Source organism: Ovis canadensis, chromosome 14, assembly GCF_042477335.2.
Source record: "Ovis canadensis isolate MfBH-ARS-UI-01 breed Bighorn chromosome 14, ARS-UI_OviCan_v2, whole genome shotgun sequence".
NCBI lineage: Eukaryota > Metazoa > Chordata > Mammalia > Artiodactyla > Bovidae > Ovis > Ovis canadensis.
The window spans coordinates 48,282,287-48,310,131 of record NC_091258.1 but is presented as its reverse complement, the minus strand read 5'-3'; the positions used below and the strand labels follow the sequence as shown (position 1 = coordinate 48,310,131).

Here is a 27,845-nt window from a genome sequence, read left to right as displayed (position 1 = left end):
AGCAAGAATGCAAAAGAAAGTATTTTCAGTATATATACCTGGAACAGATTTTAATAATTATCAGAGTAATGCCATTAATGGATGAATCGACTGCAATGTAATACTAGCTGGTATGTTTCATAAATGGCAAGTTGTGGACCAAGATATATATATATACATATACATATATATATATAACCTTTTATTACTTTTTTGTTCTTTTAAATCAGTCTCTTACAAATTTTAATTTTAGTCCCATAATCAACAGAATCCCACAGGAAAGTTTATTAAAAATCTTTTGGTATTCCAAGGAATCTGGGATGAAACTCTGAATGTATTTAAAATCATTTTTCTGGATTTTCGTTATCATACAGCCAAATTGGACAATATCTATCAGTAAAGAGTTACAGGCCAGTTTTTACTTGTTTGCCCCTGAGGTAAAGCTCCTTTTAAAAAAAAAAAAAAAAGAAATCACTTTGCACTTTGGAGACTGGATGGAAGAAGGGCAAGACCAGAGTCAGGGAGCCTGTGAGGGAGCAGTTTTAGTGTTTAGGAGAGAGGTCAATGTGTCTGGAAACTGAGTGGTGCCAATGGGGATGAAGAGAAACAGAACTTAGCAATATTTAGGGTATTTAATTGCAAAGATTGTGATGGTTGGGATGAGGGCATAGGGGCAAGAATCAAGGGTGAGGCCCAGTTGTGTGGCTTGAGTACCTGGCTTGAGTACCAATAAACTGGGTAGATGGTAACCCCGAGAGTCTGAGAGGAGAAGCAGGTTTTGAGATGTTTGATTTTGAGCATGCTTTTCAAAAGGTGTCCAGTCAGCAGTTGGATATGAGGGTCAGGAGATGAGGAGAGAGCCATGTGAATTACAGCCATGAGGCATACAGCCTCAGCATATAGATGGAAGCCAGAGAAATGGATAAGGTGCTTCAGGGAGTGTGTTTCAAAAGAGAGGAGCAAGGGGCCTAGAATGGAATGCTGTGGAGTGATGTTTGTAAGAGGATGCTTGAGGAGGAGGAGGAGGAGGAGGAGGAGAAAGCTGTAGAGAGATTCAGAGGAAACAGCTAGAAACGTCAGTGTTAACATGGCAATTTGGTTGCTTATTCAGCTTCTCCAAGTCAATACTATTGGCAGATCCAATATGCTCTGGGTGTCTTCAGAGAAAAATGAGACTTGACCATTGATATCAAACTCAAACAGACCATCACCCCATTGCAGCCTTCTGAAACAAGAGGCCTCTTCCTGCAGGTCAATGACAGTCTTATTTTCCAAATGATAGATGTTTTTCCGTAGCAGTTCATTTAGGTCTGGGAGTCCTTCCCAAGCTCACCCTCTGTATTACGTCGGCCCAGGAGAGCCAGGTCCAGCAGCCAGGCCAACAGCCTTCTGTCCATGGCCGAGAGATGGCCTAAATAGGGTCCTCCAGAGATGCCAGGGGTCAGGGGAACATGTCATATGTCCAGGGTTCAGCAAATTGTACCCACACACCAGGCAGAAGCACACAAGGAAGGCACCCCCACTCTGTGGGCAAGACAAAGAAGCAGTTCTCTTCCCACATGCCAACCCATCTGCCTCTTTGCCTTTACCATGTTTTTTTCTTTCTTCTTTTTTTGGTTCTCTGCAGCTCTGAATACATGAGGAAGGAGAGCAGAGACTGGAGGAAAGGTAAGGTTGGAAGAGGGCAAAAGGAAAGGAGGTGAGGTGGGGGGATCCAGTGCCCCCCTACCCAATAAACTGTATGCTGGACTACCTCAGCCTGGTCCCTTTTTTCACAGCGTGGGCTTATAAGTTTCTCCCGGGGAGAGCCCCAGCAATAGTGGCCAGGGCATGGCTGCAGCCTAGATGGACTTGATCGGTGGGGCATTTCTCAGGGTGTCACAGACCTTGGAGGCCCACTTCCTTCTGTCCCCTCAGAGAGGCTGGCACAGGCTCCACAGGACATCTGGGCACAGACTTTCCCTGCTCTGGTGCATCTGACTCCTGGTGGTGTCATCAGCCTCCCGTCACCGGAGGTAGCAGGCTCAAAACTGTCCAGAGTTGCCAGAGTGAGAGCCTCTCTGAACCTGTGTGACAGCAGGGGAGGTGTGCTGGGAGCAGCTTTGCCTTGTGCGAAGACCTATGGGAGCACCTGTGAGGGTTTGTGTGTGCTGGGGGAGGGCAGGGTGTGCAGAAGGGCAGACAAGGGCTTCCCCTGCCCACCCCCCCATTCCCTGCCACCTCATAGACGTGGGCCTGAGCATAGGAGGCCATACAGCCTAACTTTAAGTAATTGATGGAGAGGGGTTGGGTGGCTGTTCTGGGGTTGATCCACTGCTCTGAACTGGGTAGGCTCGATGGGGCAAAGGCCCGAGGCTCTTTCTGTCTCGGCCTTGACAGTGCTTCCGCTGTACCTCACAGCACCCTAATTCTAGCTCCTACTCATCCTGACCTTCCAATCCACCCTCAACCTAGAGCTGAATAGGAGGCTCAGGATTCAGGGCTCTCCTTGTAGAGGACAGAGTTAGGTACCCTATCCCTTCCCAGAGTAGGAAAGCAGAGATGTAGGGCCACTCAAATTTCCAGTGACCTGTTGACCCCTGGCAGGGGTGTTTTTCCACCCTCCATTTCTTGCCCAGGCCCTGTCCTCTCCTGTGGGTTGAGCCATGAGCTACTGCTGGTCCAGTCACCCTGCTGCACTTTCCCAGGACCTGCTAGGCCTGTGTTCACTTTCTCTTTCCCCACCACACAGGCCATGCTGTGGATGTCAGTGGACAGTCCTGTCCTCCCAGTGGGGCTCTTGTGGGGCTGCAGGCCTAAGGGACTCTAGGGGTGGTTCTGGGCCTGCAACCCTGCTTCAGGGGCCCTTACAGCAAGCCCAGGCTGTGGCCAGCTTTGGGTGCTGGCTCGGTCTCTATCAGTTGTTTGCCTTCCCCTACCACCGCGGCCGATCATCCCCCCAAAACTGAGCTGATCATCTCCCCCGTACCGCCCTTCACAGTCACAGAGGGAACACACAGCCCATGTGCTGAGGGCGGTCGGCCTGCCCCCACCCCCGCACCCGCCCCCACCGAACGGGAATGGGCTGCATGCATCCACACACAGGTGTTTCCTGTGCTCCTTCCTGTTACCGTTTTTTTCTCCTCAGCTTGGCTTCCCTGGCAGGTGGTTAAAGGCCCAGCCAAACCTCTTCATACACAGCTCTAAAACACAGGGGGGCAGAGCTCTCTGGGGATCTGGGTCACCCCTTCGGGAGGGGGGGTACTGTTGGCACCTCATTGGCTCTTCCTGAGTGCAAGCACACAGACTGTCCCCAGGGTGTCATGCTGCTGTGCTATGGGGACACCAGAGTGGGCTCAGGGACCGGGGAAGGCCCTCCCCTGCGCTGTCGCCACTGAAAGCTCTGGCAGGACGGGGAAGGTGCAAGACCTGTTTCTCCAGCCTCGAGTGTGGGCTTCCCTCCGGCCCTCCTAAGAACAGACCTGCCATCCTGCAGTCCCACCCTACCCTCAGGTCCCTCCCACTGAACTCGTTAAACTTTCTGGGGTTAATAAACTCACCTGAGCCCTCTCCCTGGAGCAGCACAAGTCTGCCAGCTGTGGCAAGGTCACAAGGTTTAGTCAGGTTTGTTATTACAGAGGGGAGGCGGCTCAGAGATAGGAGGGACTTACTGTTAAGAGAGTCATAGGGCAGCCACCCACGTCACCTGCCTCCCCAGCTCCAGCTCTCCCCTCTGCAAGAACCTCCTCTCAACCCACTCACCTCCTTGGGCACAGCCCCTTCTGTAGGAAGCTGCCTTTGCTGAAGTAAAAAAGACCCAGAAGCCTGGCATTCCCTGATGGGACTCTGCTGCCCCCTGGTGGCCAAAAGCTCCAGCCACCACCACACCTGTTCCTGCCTGCTTCCTCTTGGCCTCCCAGCCAAGCCAGCTGCTGCTAGGGAGCCATTCCCAGGACTGGCACCCTTTGGGCCTTCTCTAGGCCAGCTCCAGAGTTTAGCTCCAGACTAGTCCTATAGCTTCCAGGCCCAGGGTACACCCACCTGCAGGCCGGGCCTCCTCGGCAACACTCCACCACCCTCTTCCTCTGCCCTCTTTTCCAAGCCTATTTCCAGCCTCTGAGCTTCTTCCATCTGGATTTTCAGGGCAAAAAAGCACATGGTACTGTCACAGTTGGAGTGTGGACACACTAGTGTCAGGGCCACAGCCAGAAGATGCTGGAGCAGGAGGTTAGAAGTGCACCAGTCCAGGCTATGTAGGAAAGGCATTTCTGCTTTTTTTTTTTTTAATTTTCTGGAAAACTCTGTAAATAAAATACAAAACCAAGGGCAGGGCAGAGGCAGGACGGCCAGGCCCAGGACACCGATCTATGGCAAGTGTGCTGAGCCAAGGCTGGGAGGCACTTGACTGTGGCACTGACTCCACCAACCCCAAGGACAACAGGAGAATATATTAGATTTTCATTGATAGGGATCTGTGAGGGAAGGATGCCTGGAGCCAGCCCTCATCCTCCCTGCCAGTGCCTGGTAAGCCCTGAAGGTGCGGAGAAGGGGCACTGGGGGCCGCTGGGTGGGGAGTTTAGAATGCCGTGCTGGCCATGCTGCCGGGCCCAAAGATGCGGGGCAGGGCATCCAGTGACTCCTCCAGCCTTCGGTGGGCAGACTGTCCCTCTTCTCCTGGAATGGATAAGGATGGGGTCAGGAGTGGTCCTAGCTCCACCCTTCCCTCCCACCCCGACCCCATCTCACACCTACTCCCAGCAGCCAAATGTCCTAGAACAAAATAGAACCATGCCTCCTGATCCCCAGCCTCACCACACTGCTGCAGGCTCTGCCGAGCTGCTTCCCTAACGGCTTCTGTGTCCGTCTGGCAGAGGTACACCAAGGGCTCAATGCCTTCTGGAGCCTACCAGGGGAGAGAGCACTGAGGTGGGCCCAGGGGAGCAGGCTCAGGACCCAGGGCTCGGGGAGCTGGGAGGGGAAACAGAGGGTGGGAAGATCGGCAGGGGTCACCTTGATGCAGCCCAGAGCCAGGCAGCCGGCCACTCTGGTCTGCACATCCTCATCCTCCAGCTGGTCCAGGAAGCACAGCAGGGCCTGGGTAGGGTTGGGAGGGTAAACTCAGCCTGGGACTCAGCCTGGGACCCCAGCCTCTACCCTCCAGGGAGGCCTGCCCAACTCTCACCCTTTCCCTGAAGGCAGGCCCCAGCGAAAGGCTCCGGAGCTGAGTGCTGACAGCAGCCATGACCTTGTTGTTCCCATGGACAAGCAGAGAGCTGAGGGCCCGGAGCCCGTCCCTTTGGAGCCGCCCCTCAGGTGCCAACCTCAGGGCCTTCAGCACAATAGCCTGGTCATCCGAGTTCAGATTCCGCACCAGTAACACTGAAAGAAGGAAGTTGGGCAGTAGGGGAGGGGGTGTCAGTTGGAACAAGGTGGCAGGGCAAAGAGCCTCCGGGGGTAGGGTCTTTTGTACCCTCGTGTCCTGAATCTACACCTTCAGACCCACCCACAGGGCCGGGCCACTTTGTGACCAGGGCCACTGCCTCACCCTCCTCAGCTGTCTCGGTTACATAGGCCTCCATGGAAGAGCAGTCCAAGGCTTCGACGTAACTCCAGAACTGGAAGATGGTGAGCTGCTCTTCAGGGCCTGCCTGGCTCCGGGGCAGCTTCTGGCCCAGGGCATCCTCCAGGAACTTGACGCACACTGTGGGAGGCAGGGTTGCAGGTCTCAGGGAGTGGAGGGACCTGGGTCATTAGAGGGAAGCGTGCCCCATCCCTGGTGCACATCCAGGAAGTCCCTGTCCAATCTGGGCCCTTTTGTGCTGAGGCATGTGCCTTTACTATTTCTTCCCAGTGCTCAACTCAGCATGTCTGTGTGGGCTGACCTGGCTTTCCCTAAGGTCCCATCACTGGGGATCTGAGGAAGGAGGGTAGAAGGGGCAGACCAGCAGCCCACTCACCGGCCTCGGCTAAGCCTGTCTGGCGCAGGGAGAGACGGGCGCTGTACTGATTGCAGAAGGTGAGGAGAACCCGCTCCACAGGGCAGATGAAAGGGCTGAGTCCCTCTGTGCATTGGTCCCAGAAGGTCAGGAAGCCGGGCCGAGAGGCCGAGAACTGCACCACTGTGAGGAGATACAGGAAACTGTCAGCAACAGAGCAGGCAGGTGGTGAGACAGGTGTGCAGGTGGGGCAGGGCAAGGCAGGAGCTCCGGGACACACGCGCCAGGGCCCACACAGTCTTTACCTTCCTGGGCAGAGGTGGCAGGCATTTCCCATCGCCTGCTGAGCTCGCATACTGCTTCGAACACTCGGGCCTCCCGCAGTAGCCGCTCCAGGGCCCATGCCTCCTGGCAGCGCAGGGGCCCAAATGTGCCCAGTTTCTGGAGAACAGGGGTGGCCAAGTAGCTCAGACCTCAAGGTAGAGCTTAGAGAGGATGGAGACCGGGGACTGCAAGTCCCAGCATGCATCGGGAGAGGCTTGGGGGAGCCAGAGTGTGGGAGGTGTTCCATTCAGCAAGAGCCAGGCCCTGGGACATTGGGGAGTGGAACTCAGAGGAGGGGTGAAGGGCCAGGAATGAGGTGCAGGGCTCCCTGGGGGAAGCGGCTGCCAGGGGAGGGTAGGGAGAACACCAATAGCCTCACCAGCAGGAGGCGGCTGCAGTGATACAGGTGCTGAACCAAGGCAGCATCCAGAGCTGGACACTCTGTGCTGAGGGGTCGGGCACTGGGCGAGTCGAGGCTGTCCTCAGCCCCAGGTGCTAGGCTGTTTGGGGGCCTGAGAGAAAGATGGGGTCAACCGCCCCAGGAGCAGACATCATCATCTGGTCACCAATAAATTTTTATTAAGCTCCCCCCCCCGCCATCCCAGAACAGAACAGGTGACACACAAACAGACAATGGGCAAGTTCACCGAAGACTTCCAGAAGGAGGAAAGGGCTGGGACCAACAAGTGGTAGCAGGGGTCTGCCCAGAGCCCATCTGCCCAGGGCCACCTCCAGCTACGACCGCCAGCACCACTGGGGCCAGGACGGCCGGGAGTAGGGCTGCAGGCGGGATGGCCTACGCACAGTGGACTGCGAGAGGTTGTAGCCCAAGGGGCGCCGGGCACCGGGTTGTAACCTGGGCAGCATCAGAGAGAGGAGGGGCTGCGCAAGATCTTCAACTGCGAGTTGGCAAAGGCCACTCCGGGACAGAGAGCCAAGGGGCCCGGGTCTCTGGGCAGATCGGGATCCAGACAGAGGAGGTTGATGCTGAGGGACCCAGGATGCACAGGGAGGCCAGAAAGGACTCGTTCATAGCATGGGTTCAAGGTGAGGCCAAGGAAGAGAGGAGGAGCTGGAGACTCAGGAGCTGACAGGGACCGACGGGGGAGGCAGACACTGCAGGGATGAGGAGGAAGGTGGCCAGAAGCACTGGGGATACAGATGGGGTTGAAAACATGGGCACCAAGGACACACAAGTAGTACACGGGTGGGGTGAACATGGAGGCACCCACCAGCAACCCCGCTCCTCCCGCCCACCTCTCGTCTTGCTGCTCTCTCTACGTGGTCCACCTGGCCTCACCTCACCTGTTCCCCTTTCTCACCTCTCTCCTTCACCTGGTACTTACCTCCCCTCTTACCCCTCCCCTCACCCTTCTCACCTGTCCCCAGGACTGTCATCGTCTTCATCTTCATCCTCATTGAGGAAGCTGAAGCTCTCTAGGGCGTGCTCCACAGTGATGCTGAGACTGGAGGCCCGGCTCCGAGTCAGGCCTTGTCTCTGCTGGGGTTTTGAAGGGCGTCAGAGCTGCTGCCCCTGCCTCGCTGCCCTCCCTGTACTACTGCAGCCCAGTCCAGCCCTCCTCACCATAAGCAGACTCTCCAGCCGGGTCACCTCCTGCTCCAGACCCTGCAGCTCGGGAAACTGGCCACGACAGTCATCCAGGGCAGCCATCAGGGCCCCCAGAGCCTCTTCCAGCCTCCTGTCCCCAGCCCCTCCAGCTGCCCCTGGAACTGGGGCAGGAGCAGCCCTGGCCACTTTAGGGTCTGGATGCTGGGGCACAGGGGCTAGGGGTGAGGGAAGGAGACTTGGGCTCTGACAGATGGCTTCTGGGGGGTCTGGGGAAGGGCTTGTGAGGTGCTCCCAACTGGAACAAGCAGGACTTGGATGGGAGGTGCTGGGGGATATGGGGTCTGCCTGAGTGCAAGGAGTGGAGGCTAGGTAACTACCAGACAGGGGGTCAGTGCCTAGGTGGGGAGGGTCTGTATTTGCAGAGGGGCTGGAGAGCTTGGCAAAGTCTAGAAAAGTGGAGGGGCTTACAGTTATAAGAGTGGGGCTTGTGACAGAATGAGTGGGACTACTGGTGGTCTGGACTGGGTCCTTAGCATTGGCTGTAGTGGTGTTAGTTGACATCTTGGCTTTCGGAGTAGTGGTTGCAGTAGTGTGGGTGGGGCCTGTGGTGGTGTAGGTGGGGCTGGCAGTAGTGTGGGTGGGGCCTGTGGTGGTGTAGGTGGGGCTGGCAGTAGTGTGGGTGGGGCCTGTGGTGGTGTAGGTGGGGCTTGCAGTAGTGTGGGTAGGGCCTGTGGTGGTATAGGTGGGGCTTGCAGTAGTATGGGTGGGGCTTGTGGTGGTGTGGGTGGGGCTTGCAGTAGTATGGGTGGGGCTTGCAGCAGTGTGGGCTGGGCTTGTGGTGGTATGGGTGGGGCTTGTAGTGGTGTGGGTGGGGCTTGTGGTGGTGTGGGTGGGGCTAGTGGTAGTCTGCACTGAACCTGTGGCACTGGCTGTAGGGACTGCGGTAATGAGAGTAGAGACCATGGGCTTGTTGGTAGCGCTTGTGACAGTCTGTGTCAAGTTTGTGACAGTGTGGCTGAGGCTTGCGGTGGTCTGGACTGGGTCTGTAGTATTGGGGGTAGGAGCTGCAGGAGTCGGGGGAGAAAGCACTGGTTTGTGGGTGGGACTTGTGGTGGTCTGGACTGGCCCTGTGGTACTGGGGGTAGGACCTGTGGCAGTGAGGACAGAGACCACGGTCTTGTGGGTAGAAGCTGTGGTAGAGTGAGTGAGGCTTGGAGCACTATGGGTAGGGCTTATGGCACTAGAGGTGGAGCCTGTAGTGGTCTGGGTGGGCAGTTCAGGAGAGCTAGAATTTATGGTCTTGTTAGCCGAGCCTAGGTGAGCAGATGGGGCAGGGCCTGTTGTACTGAGAGTGGGGCTTGTGGCAGAAGAGCCAGCATCCAGGGCAGGAGGGACAGGAGCAGGGTGCTCCCCATGGGTGGGATCTGGGCACGCAGGTGGGCTAGGTCCCCGGACTAGACTTTCTAGGTCTGCAGCCTCCACTGAAGCCTCAGCCAGGGCAGCGTCCACACTGGCCTCACTGATATGGCTCAGAGTCCGGCTGTAGGGGGCATGCCCATTGGCCAGGGCTGGGGCTACAGCCCCCTCCTCATCCATGGGCCCAGAAGTGGAGGTCTCAGCCCTACGGAAGGCAACTTGGATGGGCAGAGGCTCAGGCTGCTGTACGAGGGGCCTGGGGGCTGAGGAGTGGCGGGCAGTGCCTGAGAGCTGTGGGCTGGATGAGTCATCAGAAGATTCAGATGACAGGGACCATGCTGTCCCATTCTCCAGCTCCTCCTGCCGCCTCAGCATATTCTGGGAGAGAGGAAAGGACATTTCAGGACCACCTCTTCTCGGGGAAGGTGGTGCTGAGCCTGGGATGTGACTCACATAAAAGGCCTGTTCCCGAAGCGAGGGTGTGTCTGGTGGGCTCTGGCTATAGGTGGAGAAGCGCTTGGTGACTGTAGAGGACTTGTTGACAGTAGAAGCAGCTGAGGGCTGGTCGTCCTTGTCAAAGGGACTGCAGAGAAAGAATCTGTTAGCAGACGCCACAAACCCCAGCCCTGTCTCCCAGTCCCTCACCCCTACCAACCTCCATGTCACTTCCAAGCTGAGCTTGATGGTGCCGAGGTCATTAATGTCCACTGCTACAACCTGGGGCAAGGCAGCAAACAGGTCCTTGGTCTCACAGGAGACGCTTCCTACAACCACATGGTTGGCCAGGCCCTTCAGTTCTGTCACCTGTAGCCAAGAATGCATGGTGGGGTCACAAGGGTGTAGGCATCATGAGATTGTGGGGGATCAGAGGTCTGAACCTGCACAGTCACAGGGTCATGGGGCCATGCAGGCTTGAAGCATTCTGGGAGCATGGGGATCACAGAGGTCCAAATCTGTAGTCACTATGGTCATGGAGTCACAGCCTCATGGGAGTTCAGGGGGCAAATATTCACCAGGTCAGAAGATCATGGGGAAATCACAGGGTCACGAAGGTCAAGGGGGTCACACATTCACAGGGACAAGGAACCAGGTGGGGGTCACAGGCATTAAGGGTCTCAAGGTCATGAAGGTCCAAAGGGGTTCACAGGTCAGAGTTATAGCATCTTAGTATCCTATGGTCCTGGGCAGAGACATCACCTTGATGGACAGGAATTCCGTGAGCAGAGGCAGAAAGACGGTTTCCTCGCTGTCCCACACTTGCTTTCCACTACTCTCTATGCGGCCCCGTAGTTTCCAGCGCTGACGCCCATATTTCATATAGATCTAGGGGAAGAGGAAGAATGAAGCAGACTTCCATGTTGTGACCCTGCCACCCCAGCCCCTCCCTTCCCATCCTTCTACCTCATACTGGTCACCAACACACAGCCTGGCGAAGCCGGCCAGCCCTGGGAGTGGGGGAGAAGGAGATGAGCTGGGTCTCAGGCACACACTTCCCCCCACCGGCCGACACCTCACTGCTTGGTACCTTTCATCCGGAGGTGGAACTCGCCCAGCTGTGCTTCCAGCTCGCTCTCCAGCAGACACATGCTCTGGACAGAGAGATGGGGGCAGGGGGAATAACAGGAAGAGGTCAAAAGCCAGTCCCCTCTCACTAACCCTACTGTACCCTGTGCCTCGGCCTCAGGGGCACACATCCCTCACCTCTGTGTACTCGCGATGCCCTCGAGTAGCCTCAGCCAGGCTGTCCCGGGCTTCGCGGCTCCCCGGGGAGCCAGTGCTGTAGGCACGGACCATGTTGTAGGCGCCATCCCGGAGACGCCGCTGCACGCAGTATGACTCATACAGTTCATCAATCTGGGCAGAGGAGTGGGGTGGCAGAGGGGGGCTGAGACTCACTGCTGGGGTTGCTCCCCAGGGCCTCCCCAGGGCCTACCATCACCCATTCTCCCTGTGACACCCGGCCCCCCACCCCAGGCTGCAAGCACACACAGGTATGCCGCACTAGTACCTTGCTGGCATGGAACTCCAGCCGCCGCAGGAAGCGTTCAATGGACTTGACTTGCTGGGGGAAAGGTGTGTTAGAAGCCTGAGGCCCAGGGCTCTTTACCTACCTCTGAGTCAACCTCTTCCAACACCATTCTCTATACACTCACCTTGTCCAGGTCATACAGGAAGCCCTGCAGGGAGAGGTTGGGGCGGGGGGCGCACATTAGGAGGTAGGAGAAGAACTCCAGCAGGGGCACCGGCTTGGCCAGACCATTTGGAAAGGCCAAATAGCCTTTCCCTCCCAGGCTTTCTCCTCTCACACCACAGTCTGCAGCCATTCCAGTCAAAGCAGGGACTGGCCTACCTTCTCACGTGCCTGGTCTCTGCTGGTGTCAGAGATCTGGTCTCCAGGACCACTCCAGTACTCTTCCCCCTGCCTCTTCTGTGAGCTCCCTCCCCTGGCCCATTGCCATTGCAACCATCCCCAGGACAAGAGCTCTGCGCCTCCTCATGCTTGGTTCCCCCTAACAGGGAACTCCCGTTAGACCCAGCAGAAATGGTTCTTTCTCCGCGAAGCCCTGAACTCTTCCCCGGAAAAAACCACAGCTCTCGCTGAGGACCACCAAAACCTAATCTCAACATAATCTCCTGCTGTCCGTGTCAGCGGGGTTTGACCCACCCCATTGGAAGTTCCCAGGGGGCAGGCACTGGGTCACAGGGAGAAAGTGCATGCAGCCTGGGAAGGCATTAGAGAGAAACCTCCTATCAGTTTTGCCTGATACCCCTTTTCTAGTCACACCTGGACTGAGTCACCCCAGAAAACACCCCTGATGTTAGCCAGCACTGCCCCTGCCCCGCCCCCCAACACCACAAGAGCAAAGAGCATTAATCCAGGACATACAGGATGTCAACTCTTCACTCACCAGGCGGGAATTCCTCTTGGACTCCCTTATCTGTCCTTGGAGTTTCTCCTGCTCCTGCTGGTGCACTTCCAAATAGGCCCTGGGTAAACGGTGACCACAGAGTTCTCTTACTTCTCCAGTCTCTTATCTGCCCAAGGAAGGGGCAGTGAGGAGAGGGAGTGAAGCTGGGGAAGGTTCCCATTAGCAGGAAGGGTAGAGGCCTTAGGGAGGGATCCTGGGACAAGGGGTTGGGAGGGCACTGCTTACGTCAGGCCTCGCTTGAGCGCAGTGTACACCAGGTCCAGGCGCTCAGGCTGCGGGACCTTGGGGGCAGGGTGCGCCACTGAAAACATCTTGGACACTCGGGAGAGCGCTGGGGGCTTCCGAGGGGGCCCCGGGGGACTGAAGGCCGGGAAGCTCCTGAAGAAGAGACTGCGCTCAGAAAGAGGCAAGAAGTTCTCCCCCACACCCTCACTAGCACACTCCAACCCGGTCAGCCTCTGGACCCGGTCAGCCCCACTCTACTGCGTACCTGGGCCCCCGCTCCTGGCTTCCGAGGACGCCTGCGAAGGACTGGCTCCTACTGACCCGGGCGCTGAGCAGGCGGCGCTGCGGCCGCACCGACAGGGACATCATGGAATGAGTCCGCGCGGGGCTCCCTGTGGGTGGCGAGGGCGGGTGTCCAGCGCCAGTCAGGCCCTTGAAGCCCCGTCCCTGCAGCCCAGCCTCTGTTTCTCAGTCCCTCCGGACACCACCGCTTGCCGCCGGCAGTCCAAAACGCACTGGCCGGGGCCCTAATGACAGGGCGGCCGCGGGTGACTCGGTCTCGGACTCAGCGTGGCCTCGGCTCAGCCCCCATTTCCTGCAGAGGTGCAGGCTCCGCCTGCCACGCGGGGCAGGAAGGGGGGTCGCGCTGGGACCCTCCCTGGGTTGGGAAGGGGCAGGAAAGGGGAGGGGCACGCAAAGAATGTGCGGAAGCGTCTGTTTACCCGAGCGTGGGGCGGGCTCCCCAGCCCTGCCCCAGCCCTGCCCCTGACCTCCTCCCCCAAGTGGGGCCAGGAGCTCCCACGCCCGCACCCGAGAGGCCGCGGGAGGTCACGGGGCGGGGCGGGGTGCATGCTTGGAGCCCAGCGGAGCGGTCTGGCAGGCCCAGCCTGCGCAGGATGGGATCCCCAGACCCGCCCGCCCCGCGGAAGCTGCTCCCCTCTAGCCGCCACCCGCCCCGAGACGCCCAGAGCCCGGGGATTCCCAGGGTGGGGGGCAGTGCCGAGAAGGGCCCCGCCCCCTCCTCTTCCCTGAGACTCTGACCGGGAAACTGAGTCACAAACTGCCGCCTTCGCCCGGACCTTAGAGGGAAGGGATCCTCGGCAAAGCCCCACACAGATCCGGCAAACCCCGCGCCCCGGGCGCCCAGAACTCGGCCCGCACGCCCCTGGGACAGCCCCGGAGCCTCCGCAGCCCCAGACCGGGTCCTACCTCTCTTCTTGGCGCTCATGGTAGGTCCGGGACAGTTCCCTAACCCCCGCACTGGCCCACCCCGAGTCCACGCGGGCCCAGGGCCCCTCGGTGCCAGCCCGGCTGGACTCCGTGCTCGCTCCCAGAGACTCTGGCTCCGGCTTCAGCTCCTCCCGGCGCCGCCCCCCGCCCAGTTCCTGCCGCCTGACTCAGCCCGCCGGGATGGGGCGGGACCGGTCCGATCAGGGGGGCACTGAGCCCTCGGCCCCCCTGGCCTCTGGGAGGGGTGACTGGGGGTTCCCCTCAGGCTGGGCACTGGTGGGGATCCTCTCAGCTGGGTGTGGAGCGCGGGTAAAGGGAGTCAGCGTGGCGGTGTATATGGAGGGATAAACAGAGTGAAGACAACGAGGGGTGGGGGGCTGACTGAGTGTAGTTAACACAGGGGGCTCATAGAGCGCCTGTTGGAGGGTGCTGAGAGAGGCTGAGTACAGAGGGCTGAGAGATGGGGTTCTGAGTGTGTGAGGTCTTCTGAGAGAGCAGAAGTAAGGGCTGCGGGTTCTGAGTGGAGGGAGTGTGTGGAAGGATGGCAGAGAGGCACAGAGCATGAGGTGGCCCTGAGGCTGAGAAGGGCAAACCTTAAAGTGGGCGCCAGGATCAATCCCGCATAATGTGCTGCTGCCCCCAGAAGGAAGAGAAGGAACTGGGTGCAGAGAGTCCTACAGCACCGTGCACAACCCCATCCCTCCACCCACAGAAGCGGTACTGAGTCTGGGGGACTCCCTCCACCCCAAGGCTATGGGGAGAAGATCAGGTCCCACTGCTGATCAGCGCCTTCTCTCCAGCAGAAACTGCCTCCTAGGACAGAGGCCCCATCCTCTGGCTCCCAGCTTGCATGGGCTGAATCCCCTTGGTGTTGGCCCTTTCTTGCCCCCAGTATCTCTCCATTGACTATCCCCATCCAACTCTTGCCTGGATAGAGGCCACCATGCCCAGGGTCCACTGGGCATCTCATCCCCTCAGAGGGGCTAGGTGCTCCCCCACCCCGTAAACACTCCTGCTCCCTGATGCTCCATTCAGCCGTCCTGGGCTTACTTTCTCCACAAAAGACTGAGGTGGGCCCAGGCATCTGCATTTCCAGTCAGACACCCCCACCCCCACCCCGGGAAACAGATTCAGATGCAACATGTCCTAGGAGAAGTGCTATCTCCCCCTCCCTCCTTGAAGACAGTGCTGTGACCCCCTACTCTGGCAGCTATCCATTCCTGTGGATTGCCCACCACTCTCTGCTCCCTGCAGCCACCCTCCATGGGAACACCCCAGCCTCATCACCTGGCTCTGGAATGCACCCCTTCCTAAATCAGAACCACACTGACCACAACTTTCAGGCTCTCTCCATCACCCCCACCTCACTTGCCTTCTACCTGAGACTTCCTGAAGCTCTCAGCTCATTTATTCAACTATTTACTAAGTAACAATCTTATTCTAGTCGCTGGAGAGGCAGCAGTTATTGCACAGACATCGCCCTGCACAAAGCTCACAACCTGCCTCTGCTTCCTTTCTCCCTGCCACTTCCCTCCCACAATCCCGGCACAGCCTTCTCCCCAGCCTGGATCTGCAGCCACCGCTCCAGCTTACCCGCCTGCTACCAATATCCCCGGCACTCTGGGCTACTCCCTTACCTGGCAGAAACCAATCCTGGGCAACCCAACCCCCTGCCTTCTCTGCACCTGCACACAGGCTAGCGGGAGCCACCAGAGGTCTTGACACAGCAGCTGGGCTGGAAAAGAGCAAGTCTCAACCTCAGCCAGGCTCTTGTTTCCCATGCTGGAAATGCTCATGTGTGGCCCTAGCCATCCCTCTTCCTTCCCATGGAAGATGTTTCAGTCTTTCGCCACAAACCTCAAACAAGTTCCAGTCATTCCCACATAAAAGGTGAAAACAACCCTGGAAATACCCAAATGCCCACGAGTAGATATAATAGAGTGCTATACAATGAAAAGAATGAACAATATACAACTACATGCAACAACAGGGATGAATCCTACAGACATAATGTTGAGTGAAAGAAGCAAGACCACAAGAGAGGATATACGTATGAGCTGATATGACGTTCAAGACCAGGTAACCTACGGCGGCAGAAGTCACAACAGCAGTGACTATTAATAGCAGCGACACTAGCCCTTGGGAGCAGTGACTGGAAGGGAGCCCCAGGGGGCTGACAGGGCACTGATTATGTTCTGCTTCCTAATCTGGGTTCTGTTTCCTGATCCTAGATGGGCGTTTTCCTTTGTGAAAATGTATTGTGAGCTGTCCACTTAGGGCATGTACCCTTTCTATGTGAATATTCTATTTCAATACAAAGCTAACTTTAAATAAATCAACTATAAAAAGAAATGACCCCTCTTGTGGACTCCCAGTCTCTTTTAGCTACCCCACCCCTCACCCTATTTTGCTCTTTCAGAGCCAAGTTTCTTGAAGAGGTGTGTCCACCTCCACCTCCTCTTCCCATCCACCCACTCTTCTTCCTACCCTGTCCAGTTTCTGTACCCAGCACTCCCGACTGGTCTGGATGACAAGGTTGCCAGTGACTTCCCTGTTACTGAATTGCGTGTTCAATGTTTAGTCCTTATCCTGCTTGATCTGAGCAAAGCTTTTCATTGGGCAGTTCTTTTCCTCTTCCTCAAGCCTTTCCTTTTTTGGATTTCAAGAGGCAACACGCCCCTGGCTTTCTACCTCTCCCTCTGCCTGCACGTCTCATTTTCCCACAGGGGATCTGTCTTTCTCCGCATCGCTGAATTGTCCTCATCCTACTCCCCACTCATGGACTGGGCACCTCTCCCACAGCTCAATGCTGTCTAAAGGTTCCCAGCTTCCTTCTCTCTTCCTTGCCCAAACCGTTCTTCTGAGCACCAGGCCTGTTCATCCAGCTGCCTGCCTGATGTATCCCGAAAGCTGAGTAACAAACTGGAGTGGGTTATTAGGGATGTGCTGAATTTGAAGTCCCCAAACTAAAGTCACCACTTTGCTCCTCAAACCTGACTCTCCCTTCTCTCTCCATGACAGGCCCATAGTCTATGTATCCAGTTGTTCAAGACAGAAACTAAGAATCATCCTGGATGCCTCAGTCTCTGTTACCCACCCACACATCTACTCAGTCACCCACTCCTGCCATCTCTGGCATCTGTCCCGTCACATCCACCCCCTCAGCTAGAACTCAAGTTCAAGCCATCACCGGTTCTCACCTGGAATCCTATAACAGCTTCCTAATGGATTCCCTGTCTCCATGCTAACCCACAATGATCTGTTTGGGGTGGGGTTTTTTTTTCAGTTTATTTATTTGGCTGCGCTGGGTCTTAGCTGCAGCACTCAGGATCTTTAGTTGCAACCTGTGGGATCTTAGTTCCCTGACCAGGGATCGAACCTGGGCCCCCTGCATTGGGAGCATGGCATCTTAGCCACTGGACCACCAGGGAAGTCCCATGATCTATTCTTCATTCAGTAACAGCATTACCCCTCTTGAAACTTCAGTCACCTGACAATACTAAAAACTGTCCTTTATCAAGTGCTTTCTATGCCAGACATTGTACTTAATTAATAAACATCATCTCATTTAATTCTGGCAACAACCCTATGGGGTGAGTCCTTTTAGCCCCACTTCACAGATGAGAAAACTGAGGCTAACTGGCTGTGTGACTTCAGGAAAGACATTTCCTAACCTTTCTGGGCTGCAGATATCCATCTGTTAAATGAGGATAACAGTAATAATAACAACTATCTCTCAGGGAGAGGATGAAATGAGATACTTCCTCTATTGGGAGTTTTTGGGGAAGGGAGAATTGCATATGGGGTAGGGAAGTTGGGGTGGACACAATACCTCATTGTAAGCACATAGCAAATATTAACTGCTGTTATTAACAATTATTAATCTGCCCGAGATGACCCAGCTGTTAAGTAGTACGGCCAGGACTCTATATCTTTCACATCCCTCTATTTGAACGCTTGTGAAACATCCGTGGGCATCCCCCTACCCCAAGGATAAAGTCCAGACTCTCTAACATGACCCATAAGACCTTCAGGCTCTGTTCCTACCCTCACATGCCTTCCTCCTCCCCTCACAGTCCTCTGCTCCCCCAAGGTCATTCTGTTCCAGCTACCATGAATTCTCTCCAGGCCTACAAGCAGCAGCTCTCATTGACCCTATACCCCTTTCCCACTACTCTCAGCCTGACCAGCTCCCTCTCTTTTTTCTTTTACCCTACTACCTCTTCCTTCAGGAAGCCCGCCCTCAATTGGTTCCCCCTTGTAGGCACCTCATAGCTTCCTCTCTCTGATCCCTGAGGTCACATAACTCTGTTGTCAGTTCTCCTTTAGGGTCTGTCTTCTAACCAGACTGTGAGCTCTGGGGGCTGAGGCCTGCCTGCTCTGCTCACTGCGGTGTCCTCCGTGCCCTGCACCAAAGCAGTGGAGGCGGGCAGGAGCTGAGACTGCACTGGAGGCTAATGGAACTGGGATGCTCGGAGCTGCTGCAGGGGTACATTTCCAGTCTCTGTCCCCCCAACTCTCCTACCTCATGGTCAGTTTCCTTTTCCCTTCCTTCCTTTCTGATTGTATCAGCAAGTGGAGTTCAGCACCTCCCCACCCCCCCACCCCCCATGCCTCTCCCCCCAGGACGGGGCATGGTAGGGGATCCCTGGGAGCCTGGAACTGAGTGGGTGGGCTGGACTCAAGAGGAGGCTGACCTTCCCATCAATTTTCTTTCTCTGACTGGGCTTCTGCCACAGGGACCAGATGGCCATTAGAGGATCCAAATGACCATCAGAAATTAATCTAACTGAAAATTCCAGGGGGTAACTAGGAAGGATCTCCTCTGCCAGGGGCAGGGAGAAAAGCTGAACTCCTTGAGCTAAGAGAGAGGGTCCACCTCAGCTAGAGGAGGGGCTGGCTGATAAACAGTCAGGGGACTCTCTGGACTCGCCAGCCCTTAAGTATGTTCTGGACATAGCAAAGAACCCAGGTCTCAAGGGTGTTGGGTCCTGTGGCATGGCCAGCTGGAGCAGCTAAGAAAGGAACATTGGTCATCTGCGTGGCCCCAGATCCCACAGCCTTCAATCCCCTCTTCAGGCCGAAACTGCTGCACTTATGTGGGGCAGGAGGTCTTGCCACCTGTCTGCCTAGCTCAGAGGAATGCCAGGCCAGCCACTTTCCCGGGAGTCCCCCAGCCCGCCCCACCCTAACGCAGGGCCGCCCAGGACAGAGGTAAACAGACGCTAAAAATAACCCGGGCCAGGGACGGCTACGGGGAAGAATGGGGTCCCTCCCGAGGCTGCCCTTGTCTCCATGGCAACTGCCCCAAAGCCGGCTGCTGACGTCATGCCGCAGCTGCGGGAGCAGGGAGGGAGAGGGGCCGCGGTGCGGCTTGGGACCCCCCACCCCGGAACCGGGCGGAGGCGGCCGGGTGGCCTCACTTCCTGCCGGCCCCCTCCCTGGTCAGCTGGTCACATTCCCCGGACGGCGGCGCACTGGAAGACTTGTGGCCTCCCCCGGGCTGGGCCTAGCAGAGGCGCTAGTCGGAGCTGCAGCCAGCGAGGGGCCCGCAGTGACTCAGCCACGTCCTCCTTGCCTGCTTTTCCACCCAGGGAGGACCCAGCCCGGTGCCCTGTGTGCTCCCCTCACCCCCACCCATTTCCAGGTACCCCTCTGCAACTGCTGCCCCACAGGACCCAGGACAAGGAGGGCGGGCTGAAGTGGGAAATGAGCCTCCTGTCTCCCTGGACTATTTACCTCACACCCCAGTTCTCATCTCTCCCCCAACACCATCTCTACCCTCCATGCCAGGGAAGTGGTTAGTACAGTGGCAGTACTTAAGATCTGGGTCTAATTCCCACTTCTCTGCAAACCAGCTGTGTGACCTTCAGAATATTACTTAACCTCTCTGGGCCAGTTTCTGCATCTGCTAGATTGTCTGTTAGCCGTCCTCAGAAGGCTGTGCCGACAATTGGGCAATACAGGCCCGGGGCAAGCCCCACAGATCCATCTTTATTGTTACACTAGACTGCACACAGTAGGTGCTTGGCCAGCCAACCTGGACTTGTGTTAGAAAGCTACCCAGAACTAGCTGAAATGAGTCAATCTCTTAGGCCAGACTCCAGTCTCCGGGAGAGGAGAATAGAGGGTGCTAAAGCCAGGCTTACCCAGACCCCTAGCCCTGGTGAGCAGCCCCTTCCCCAAACCGGTTCTGCAGGGTGCCCAGGCCTGGCTGCTTGCAGAGTTCCCACACCAGCCTTTCATTTACAGGTACAGGGTCTGTTCCCCCACGGAGCCAGGCGATCCTCTCCAGCCTCCGCCAGATTTGGGCGAAGAGTCCAGTCCAAGGCCAGATTGGCTACCTCGGGTCGGGCCCCAAAGCGGCTTAGTCCAGCCGGTGGGGCCAGAGAGATTAGCTCATCTAGTAGGCGGGCCTGCGCCCCTCGGGGGCCCTCTCCCCATTCCCAGCTCAGTTTCTCCCGAGGTGAGGGCAGCGGGGCTCCCGGTGAGCGTCTGTGCCAACACCCAGGCTGACGCCTAGGGCCCACCCTCAGGCCTGGCCCACCCCAGAGCCCCAGGGCACGGGCCGCCTGGGCCTGGCCGTGGGAGGGGAGGCGGCAGCGCCGGGTGCGGCAGGCCCCAAGGCGGCAGCCTTTGTGGCCGTGTTCCGCGCCCGAGGGGAGGGTAGGAACGACACCGTGGGGCCTGGGTCCCGGGGATGGGGCGACACGGGACAGGGCCGCAGCGGGGGCAGCAGATCCGGGACTCCCAAGACTGGGGGAGGCACCAGAACCGCCGCGCTCGAGCCTCGCCCGGGCCGCGGGCCCCGGAAACGGCGGGGACACTCACATGGCTGCGCTGGCTGAGAGGACCTCGCTCTCTCCGTGCACTCGTCGCTGCCGGGTCAGGTCGCGCCGCAGCTGCCGCTGTCGCCGCCGCCGGTGCCCGCCCCTCCCTCTGCTCCGCCGCCTGCCGCCGAGACGCCCCGCTCCTCCCCTGGCCGGCTGGGCCCCACCCCCTGCGCGCCGGAGGCTCTAGCACCCCTGGAGGCGCCCGCGACTCGCTCCGCCCTCTCCGCTAACCCGGCAAGGGGGTGGCCCGCGGCGTTCACCGGCTTGACCGGGCAGGGTGGAGATGAGAGGCATCCTGGAGGATACGCAGGCGGTGGGAGTTCTCAGCGCTTGGGGTCGGGATCCACGGGAATTGGGCGGCTTTCGGAGAACCATTAGCAAAGGCAGGAAGGAGACATTCCTTCCTACGCAGACCTCCAAATCTAGTGCGCCAGGGAGCCTGACTTGCCTGGTATCTTCACAGATCCCGTGGGCTCCAGGGACCTTTCAGGCCCCTGTATCTGAAACAGGTCCTGGAGCGGCCACTGCTGGGTGGGTTGGCTGGAGGAAAGGATCAGGGCCAGTTTCAGGGAGCAGAACAGGAAGGCCTGAAGCCTGCTCATCAGACACCTTCTGGGTCTGGACACTGCTCCTCAGCCCTGCCCCTCTGCCAGCCTCAGTTTCCCTGCTCTGGGGGCAGGCTGCCCTTCCTGCCACTATCTGGCTAGTAAGTCTGACCTCTTAGCTAGGCCACATGTTCACCACTCCTTGAGTACCAGCATCTGTGGAGTCTCAGGCTCACTCTGGGAGCATGGGTGAGGACCCTGGCAAGATCTGGGTACCTGCTGGCCAAGGGAGCCAGAACCCAGTCTTTTCAGTAAGGGGCTACAATGCTGGCTCTCCCCGCTGGAGTGGGCTCAGGTGGAGCTCATGGCTGACCTCACACTGAACTCAAAGGGTCAGCTCCACTCCCCCACTCTTCCCCTCAGTAAAATAACACTGGTCTTCTCCAACCCTGAAAGCTCTCCCACCTGTCAGGCTTCACTCTGTAGTCCATCATCTTTAGAGGCTGCACAGACATACCCAGAAGTGGTTTGAGGGATTTTAAAAGATTTCTAAATATCTGTCTCCCCTCCTCCTGAGGGTTGGTTTTGACTATCCAGAGGTTCGGGGTGAGGGCGGCAGGGGCCCTCAGGGGCACTGACATCCTTTCCCTCACCCTCTCTTACCAGAGACACAAGTCACCCCATTCTCCCCCCTCTCCAGCTCCTCCTCTTTGCCTTCCTTTGCAGCACCCTTTTTTTTTTCTGTATCAGTAGACCTGGGGACTGCTTCCAGAGACTGGGTTCTTCTTTCTGTTTCCCCCACCCTACAATATCATCCAGTCACAGGACTTCATCCATCCACTGCCGAACACCCAGAGCCTTCCTCTGTGTGGAGCCTTCTCTTGTTCTGAGCCCCTGGATGACCCACCAGATCTCATGACCTTCCCAGAGGGACTTTTCTTCCCTGAATCTCATTTCTGCAAAGCACCACTGTCCACCCAGGCTCCCACCTGAGTGAGGCTGGGCCTCTCTGGAGCTCTCAAAACTGGCACCAGTTTGTCCCTGCCCACGTGTAAAGTCATCGACACAGCAAGGCAAACTCTGATCACCTCTGAAAACTCTTCTTGGTCCTCTCTGTCCCCACGTCCTCTGGACTCATGCCTTTGTGTCACCACCAGGAAGCGCATGTGCTCATGTGTGCTCACTGTGAGGCTCTAAGATCTGTAGGCGATACAGCTCTCCTCATCACCAGTGTCCCTGGCTCACAAATTCAAAAATTCCCATTGTTGAATGAGAGTGAATGCATGAATAAATGCATGAACCCCTGGCGTCCCTGTCTCTCACCCCACTTCAATTCAGCCTCCTAGTCCTGTAGATCCTACCCCCTTAACATGTCTCACATTCACTCCTTCCCTGCACCCATCCTCCTGCTACCAGATATTGTTCTGTTGTTTATTAATTCACTGGACACTCACACACTGAGGACTCAGGGCTGGGTAGCATGTTGGCCCATGGGGCAGCAGTGGCATACAGTTGTCCTGGTGCCATTGTTTGGGGCTTCCCAGGTAGTGCTCAGTCAGTTCAGTTCAGTTAGGTCCAACTCTTTGTGACCCCATGGACTGCAGCAGGCCAGGCCTCCCTGTCCATCACCAACTCCTGGAGCTTGCTCAAACTCATGTTCATCGAGTCGGTGATGCCATCCAACCATCTCATCCTCTCTTGTCCCCTTCTCCTCCTGCCTTCAATCTTGCCCAGCATCAGGGTCTTTTCCAGTGAGTCAGTTCTTCACATCAGGTGACCAAAGTATGTAAGCTTCACCTTCAGCCTCTGTCCTTCCAATGAATATTCAGGACTGATTTCCTTTAGGATTAACTGGTTTGATCTCCTTGCAGTCCAAGGGACTCTCAAGAGTCTTCTCCAACCTCACAGTTCAAAAGCATCAATTCTTTGGCACTCAGCTTTCTTCATGGTCCAACTCTTACATCCATACACAACTACTGGAAAAGCCATAGCTTTGACTAGATGGACCTTTGTCAGCAAAGTAATGTTTCTGCTTTTTAATATGCTAAGTTTGTCATAGCTGTTCTTCCAAGGAGCAAGCATCTTTTAATTTCATGGCTGCAGTCACCATCTGCAGTGATTCTGGAGCCCAAAAAAATAAAGTATGTCACTGTTTCCATTGTTTCCCCATCTATTTGCCTTGAAGTAAATAGATGGGACCGGATGCCATGATCTTAGTTTTTTGAATGTTTAGTTTTAAGCCTGCCAATTCAAGAGACATAAGAGAACAGTTCGATCCCTGGGTTGAGAAGATTCACTGGAGAAGGAAATGGCAACCCACTCCAGTATCCTTGCCTGGAGAATCCCATGGACAGAGGAGCCTGGCGGGCTACCATTCATGGGGTCGCAAAGAGTCAGACATGACTGAAGTGACTTAGCACGCATGCACGCACACACTGATGAGGCAGCAGTGATTGTAGGGGCTTACCAGGGCACTGTCTGAGGAATTCTTTCTTGGTCCAGAATTCCACTTCCAGAAAATTCCCACTTTTAACAGACGATGCCCTTGCTCTTCACAGTCAGTCAGTCTCTGTCCAGTGTCTGGCCACATTTCTGCATGTGCCCTTTTCTGGCCTACCTGCCTCCTCCTTTGTACCTAACAACTCGAGTGATTTTTTTTTTTTTGGCTGTGCCGTGCTACTTATGGGATCTTAGTTCTCCAACCAGGGATCAAACCCAGGCCCCCTGAAGTGGAAGCACGGAGTCCTAACCACTGCACTGCCAAGGAATTTCCTTGAATAATCTTTTAAATCATAAGTCAGGTCACATTGGTTCCCCAATGTCCTCAGGGTAAATCCAGACTGTGGTGGAGCCTCCAAGACACAAGAGATGTGGCCTAGATGACCTCATCTCCCACCTGTCCTGCCAGCCCTTCCTGCTCTGTTTCCATCACATCAGCCTTCCTGAGGCTCCCTGGACATGCTCGCTCCTCTCTGGCCTTGGCCTCCTCTCCCAGCTTCCCTTCTCCGTGGATGGTCCTCTCCCTTATTCACTTGAAAAACAGCTCAAACATCACCTCCTCCCAGAAACCTGTGTCCTCTGGCTTCCCACTCACCCCTTCTGAGGACCCATCACCACCTATTGTCCTTGTCCGTGACGAGTCCTGGTTCCCTGCCCTTTTCCCACCAAGGCCAGGGATGGATGGGGGACCTCCAGCAGACAGGACCCCCGAGGCTTCACCTGGCCCTCTGCCACTCTGTTCAGGGGTCCTGAGGGAGGGACAGCATCTGAGAATCAGGGGGTGCTAGAGGCCTCTTCCCAGTAACCAGTGAACCAGGGGAGGAAGGCCTCAGCTGAAACCCATTTCACAGAGGCCTCTTTCTGTGGTCAGAGGAAGGGGTTGAATTTGAGCTTCAGCTCAGCTCACTGAATCCTAATCTGCTTGGCTCTGATTTGGGCTCATTCCCTGAATGATGCTCTCCTGGCGCTGGCTGGGAGCTAGGGCAGAGCCCCGAATCATCATCTTCACTCAGAGGGATGGGCTCTGCTCTGAGAAAAAAATCCCTCTAATAGATCACAGAGGGTGGTGAGAACCATAGTGAATCCCAGTTCCTCACATATGGCACAGCTAGTTCCACTTTTGAAAGTAATGCAGTTCAAGTCCCCAAACCCAGAAAAATGGAAGCTTCCCTCACCCTGCCCCACCCCCACCATGGCTGTGAGGGGACAGAATAAAAAATTTGCCCCCCAAGGTGCCTGTGGTCAGACACCTCAGTACACGTTCATTCATTCATTCACCAGATACTCACTCAGGAAGCTTTTGTGGAACCCGGTATATGCTTAGCCCCAGGGGTACCAGAAGTAAGGGGACAGAGGTCAGGCCCCCCAGTTCCTGAGCTCAGGGTCTGTCAAAGAGGACAGATCATCCCTGAGTCTCTACACCTCTTATGTCACCGATGTGCGTGATTGTGACTGTGTCTGTGTGCACATCAGTCTATGTAGGAGAATGGGCAGGTCTTCAGAGGAGTGTCTGGGGAGAGAGCACAGCAGAGTTCAAGGTGCAGTAGGGAGGAGCAGCCTCCTTTGCTGGCAGGAAGCAGAAAGTGTGGTGGGAGAATTGTGTATGTGCTGGGGGATGTGGGCACCTGGTGACGGGCTTTGGGCACTAGCTAAAGAGTATGGAGGGTGATAGATAGCCTGGGCTTTAAGTTGGGGAATTCTGTGGTCGTGCCTTTGGTGTGCTCAGGGGGGACAGGTAGAGGCAGAAAGGTGGCTGCTATCATCTCCCTGCTAAAGTCACGGTGGCCTGAGCCAGAATGGGGGCAGTAGAGATAGAGACATTTAAGAGAGGCTCAGGAGGTAGAATGGAGGGCTGGGGGCTGATGGGATGTGAGGTCTAGAGAGGCCAGCATTCTAGACCATGCCAGAGTTTTGGGTCTGGGTGATGGGTGGATGATGGTATTTTTCAATGATGTGGAGAGGTCCAGTTTTCATGCCAGCAGTGGCCATCATCTCTGGGCATAATTTCACCCGGCTTTATTTTCTTCTTTGTATTTACTTATTCAAAGAATGGTTTGCAATAAACGTGTCATCGTTTTCAAAGACGCCATGGCCGCTTAGGCCATGCATTCAGGCATTTCCAGGCCCGCCACTACACAGGTGGGGGTAAGCTTCTACCCCAGGCACATTAGGCGACTTCCCTGGGTTCTCTCTCCCAGGCGGGGCCATCTCTGCCACTGTTCCTGCTGAGCCAGCTTTGACCTCCAGGGGGACCTGTGAGCAGGGCCTTGGTTGGGTGGGGTGACTGTGTCCCTCAGGCTGGGCAAGGCGCTCTTCCTTCCTTCCTGAGACTCCCTTCTCCTAAGGGACAAGTGCGAGAGATGACCATGCCTCTCCCAGATCATGGGATGAGTTGCTCCCCTGGGACCCTTTCAGGCCAGCCCCCCTGGCAAAGGCTAAAGTGTGGGGGGCATAGTTTATTTCTGAGTTCCTACTGCTAGAACTGTTCTGACAGAGATTTGGAAGGCATCGAGGTGGGCAAGGTCCTAGCCACTGGGCATCCGGCAATACCCAAGGTAATACCCACCACACGTGGGATGACGATCTGGAGGCCAACCATCTTCATCAAACCGACCCCTGCCCTGCCCAAGCCAAGCCCAAGACATACGGTGTTGGTCTTTGGCGCCACCGTGTGGGAAGTCTCCACACTGCAGTAATAAACAGGCTTCACAAAATACCACCAAACTCCAGGGGGTGCCCACTTATCCCAAGTTACATTTTTGTGGAAAGGTGCGCGCACTGGAGTGTGCAGTGCACAAGTTCTTCAGCCCTATGCATTGGTCTTGCTCACACTCAGACCTGATTACATATCACGGTCACTGGGGAAGCCCACTACCACCATTAAACCCCCTTTCACTGCTCGAGCCTCTTTGTAGAAAGGCCTTAGTCCTCTCTGCCTTTGACTTGACCGGTGCTGAGCATGGATGGTCCACCCCCTCTTCTGAATCTTCTCTGGCTGCTGTGACTGCTTCTCTTGGGTTGCTAGCTGCCGCTCTGATGCCCCACGATGGGCTTCACAGGGGGCCGGCCCCCTCCCCTCATCCTTGATTCTTTTCCCCAGCCCGTTCTGACAATGTCCAGGCCTTTGTTTCTGTTCCACAGTGATGCCTTGAGCCTTGGCTCCCCATCTCTTGTGCTGTTTCCCCACTGAAGATGACCCTTGGGCATCCCAAACTCACTGTGTAAAGTTGACCCCATCTCTTCTCCTCAGAACTGCTCTCCCTCCCAGGTTCTCGGATTAGTCTGGGGGGGGGTGCTTTCCTCTGACACCTCTTCAGCCATTAGGTCTGCCCCATCCTCCCTGCCCCTTGGCCAAGGCACCACCTGCAGTCCTTTCCTTGGTTTCACCCAGCCTGGTCCATTCCCCACAGAGCCGCTGGATGGCTCCGGCATTATCAGACCCTGTCCCTTCTTGCTTCCCTGCTGGGCCTTACTCTCTGGCCAGTTCCTCCCCATGAGGTCCCAGCTCTAGCCAAACTGAACTTCTTTGTTCCCTGAGTACATCCTGCTTTCCTATGTCCCCGTATCCTTGCACAAGCTGTTCTAGCATCTTTTTTCTCTTTTCTTCACCTGGTGCCTCCTGTCCACCCCTCAGGTCTCAGCTCAGACACTACTTCCTCTGGATCCCAAGCCAGGTCAGCAACCTCTTCTTTGCTCTCACAATGCCCTGTGCTTCTCCCGCCACAGCCCTTGTCTGCTTCCTCTTCCCAAAGGGCCACATGCTCCTCTCCAGGGATCTGACACCAAGGCTGGTTCTAGATCAGGTCACCAGACTCTGCCCAGTTCCCCCACTCAGAGGCCCTAGATCTCCAAATTCATCAAGCTGCAGAGAGAGCAAGGCCAGCCCTGAGGCCAGTGAATCTGTGGCCAGGCTGGGATGGGAACCAAGATGCTTACCTTCTCTCCCAGGACTGCCCTGCTACTCGAGATGTCATTGTTGAATTGAGTCAGGATTCTGGAGGGCCCAGAGGACTCTGACCAGCTGAGAGTTGGCAAGTCTCTGGTCTGGGGGGAAGGCGGCCATCAGCCCAGGCTCTTTGGAAGCCCAGAGAGCTGGCAGAGGCTATCTCAGGAGGCAGACTGGTGTGAGGGGGACTCCAGGCCAGCACATCTGATAAAAGTGTCTAATAAGACATCTTTCTCCCACAGAGCTGTGCAGCGGGAGTGTGGCCTGGATGTCATACAGGGAGGGTCTGAGGGCGGTGGTGGCAGCTGTGTGGGCCCCTGGGTTAATTATTAATATCCCCAGAGTCACATGGAAGAGAATGTGCTGAGGAGGACCTCCCCCACCTGGCCTCGGCTTCTTGGGGCCAGAATCTCTCCAGGACTCATCCGGCTCC

At 56.4% G+C, this 27,845-nt stretch overlaps 1 protein-coding gene and 1 non-coding gene across 10 annotated transcripts; both read right to left on the bottom strand.

The window, feature by feature from the left end:
- Positions 1-168: 168 nt before the first annotated feature.
- On the bottom strand, positions 169-27,689 carry RIPOR1 (RHO family interacting cell polarization regulator 1). 9 transcript variants are annotated; one of them, XM_069549949.1, is made up of 25 exons: positions 13,569-13,721; positions 12,625-12,751; positions 12,360-12,512; positions 12,114-12,192; positions 11,358-11,381; positions 11,213-11,266; positions 10,906-11,058; positions 10,730-10,793; positions 10,606-10,649; positions 10,402-10,527; positions 9,860-10,008; positions 9,658-9,787; positions 7,804-9,582; positions 7,598-7,719; positions 6,598-6,730; positions 6,200-6,335; positions 5,916-6,077; positions 5,504-5,659; positions 5,141-5,337; positions 4,969-5,052; positions 4,771-4,861; positions 4,000-4,632; positions 3,519-3,554; positions 3,090-3,161; positions 169-2,045 (listed from the first exon to the last, which is right to left on the bottom strand). In XM_069549949.1, exons 1-22 carry the CDS (start codon positions 13,585-13,587, stop codon positions 4,535-4,537), a joined length of 4,080 nt encoding a protein of 1,359 aa, XP_069406050.1. In that variant the 5' UTR covers positions 13,588-13,721; the 3' UTR covers positions 169-2,045; positions 3,090-3,161; positions 3,519-3,554; positions 4,000-4,534. The 9 variants fall into 9 exon arrangements, with proteins under 9 accessions (XP_069406050.1, XP_069406049.1, XP_069406052.1 ...); XM_069549948.1 differs by having other exon boundaries at positions 3,519-4,632; XM_069549951.1 differs by lacking the exon at positions 3,090-3,161.
- On the bottom strand, positions 16,948-17,020 carry TRNAW-CCA (transfer RNA tryptophan (anticodon CCA)). The gene has a single exon. It is a non-coding gene; the product is annotated as a tRNA-Trp (tRNA).
- Positions 27,690-27,845: the final 156 nt, after the last annotated feature.

What these genes read in the sequence shown, in the direction of transcription:
- RIPOR1 (XM_069549948.1), bottom strand. An exon ending in GCGCTCAAGCGAGGCCTGAC is followed by an intron (nt 12,193 to 12,359) that starts GTAAGCAGTGCC and finishes CCGTTTACCCAG; the next exon opens with GGCCTATTTGGAAGTGCACC. An exon ending in CCAAGAGGAATTCCCGCCTG is followed by an intron (nt 11,382 to 12,113) that starts GTGAGTGAAGAG and finishes CTCTCCCTGCAG; the next exon opens with GGCTTCCTGTATGACCTGGA.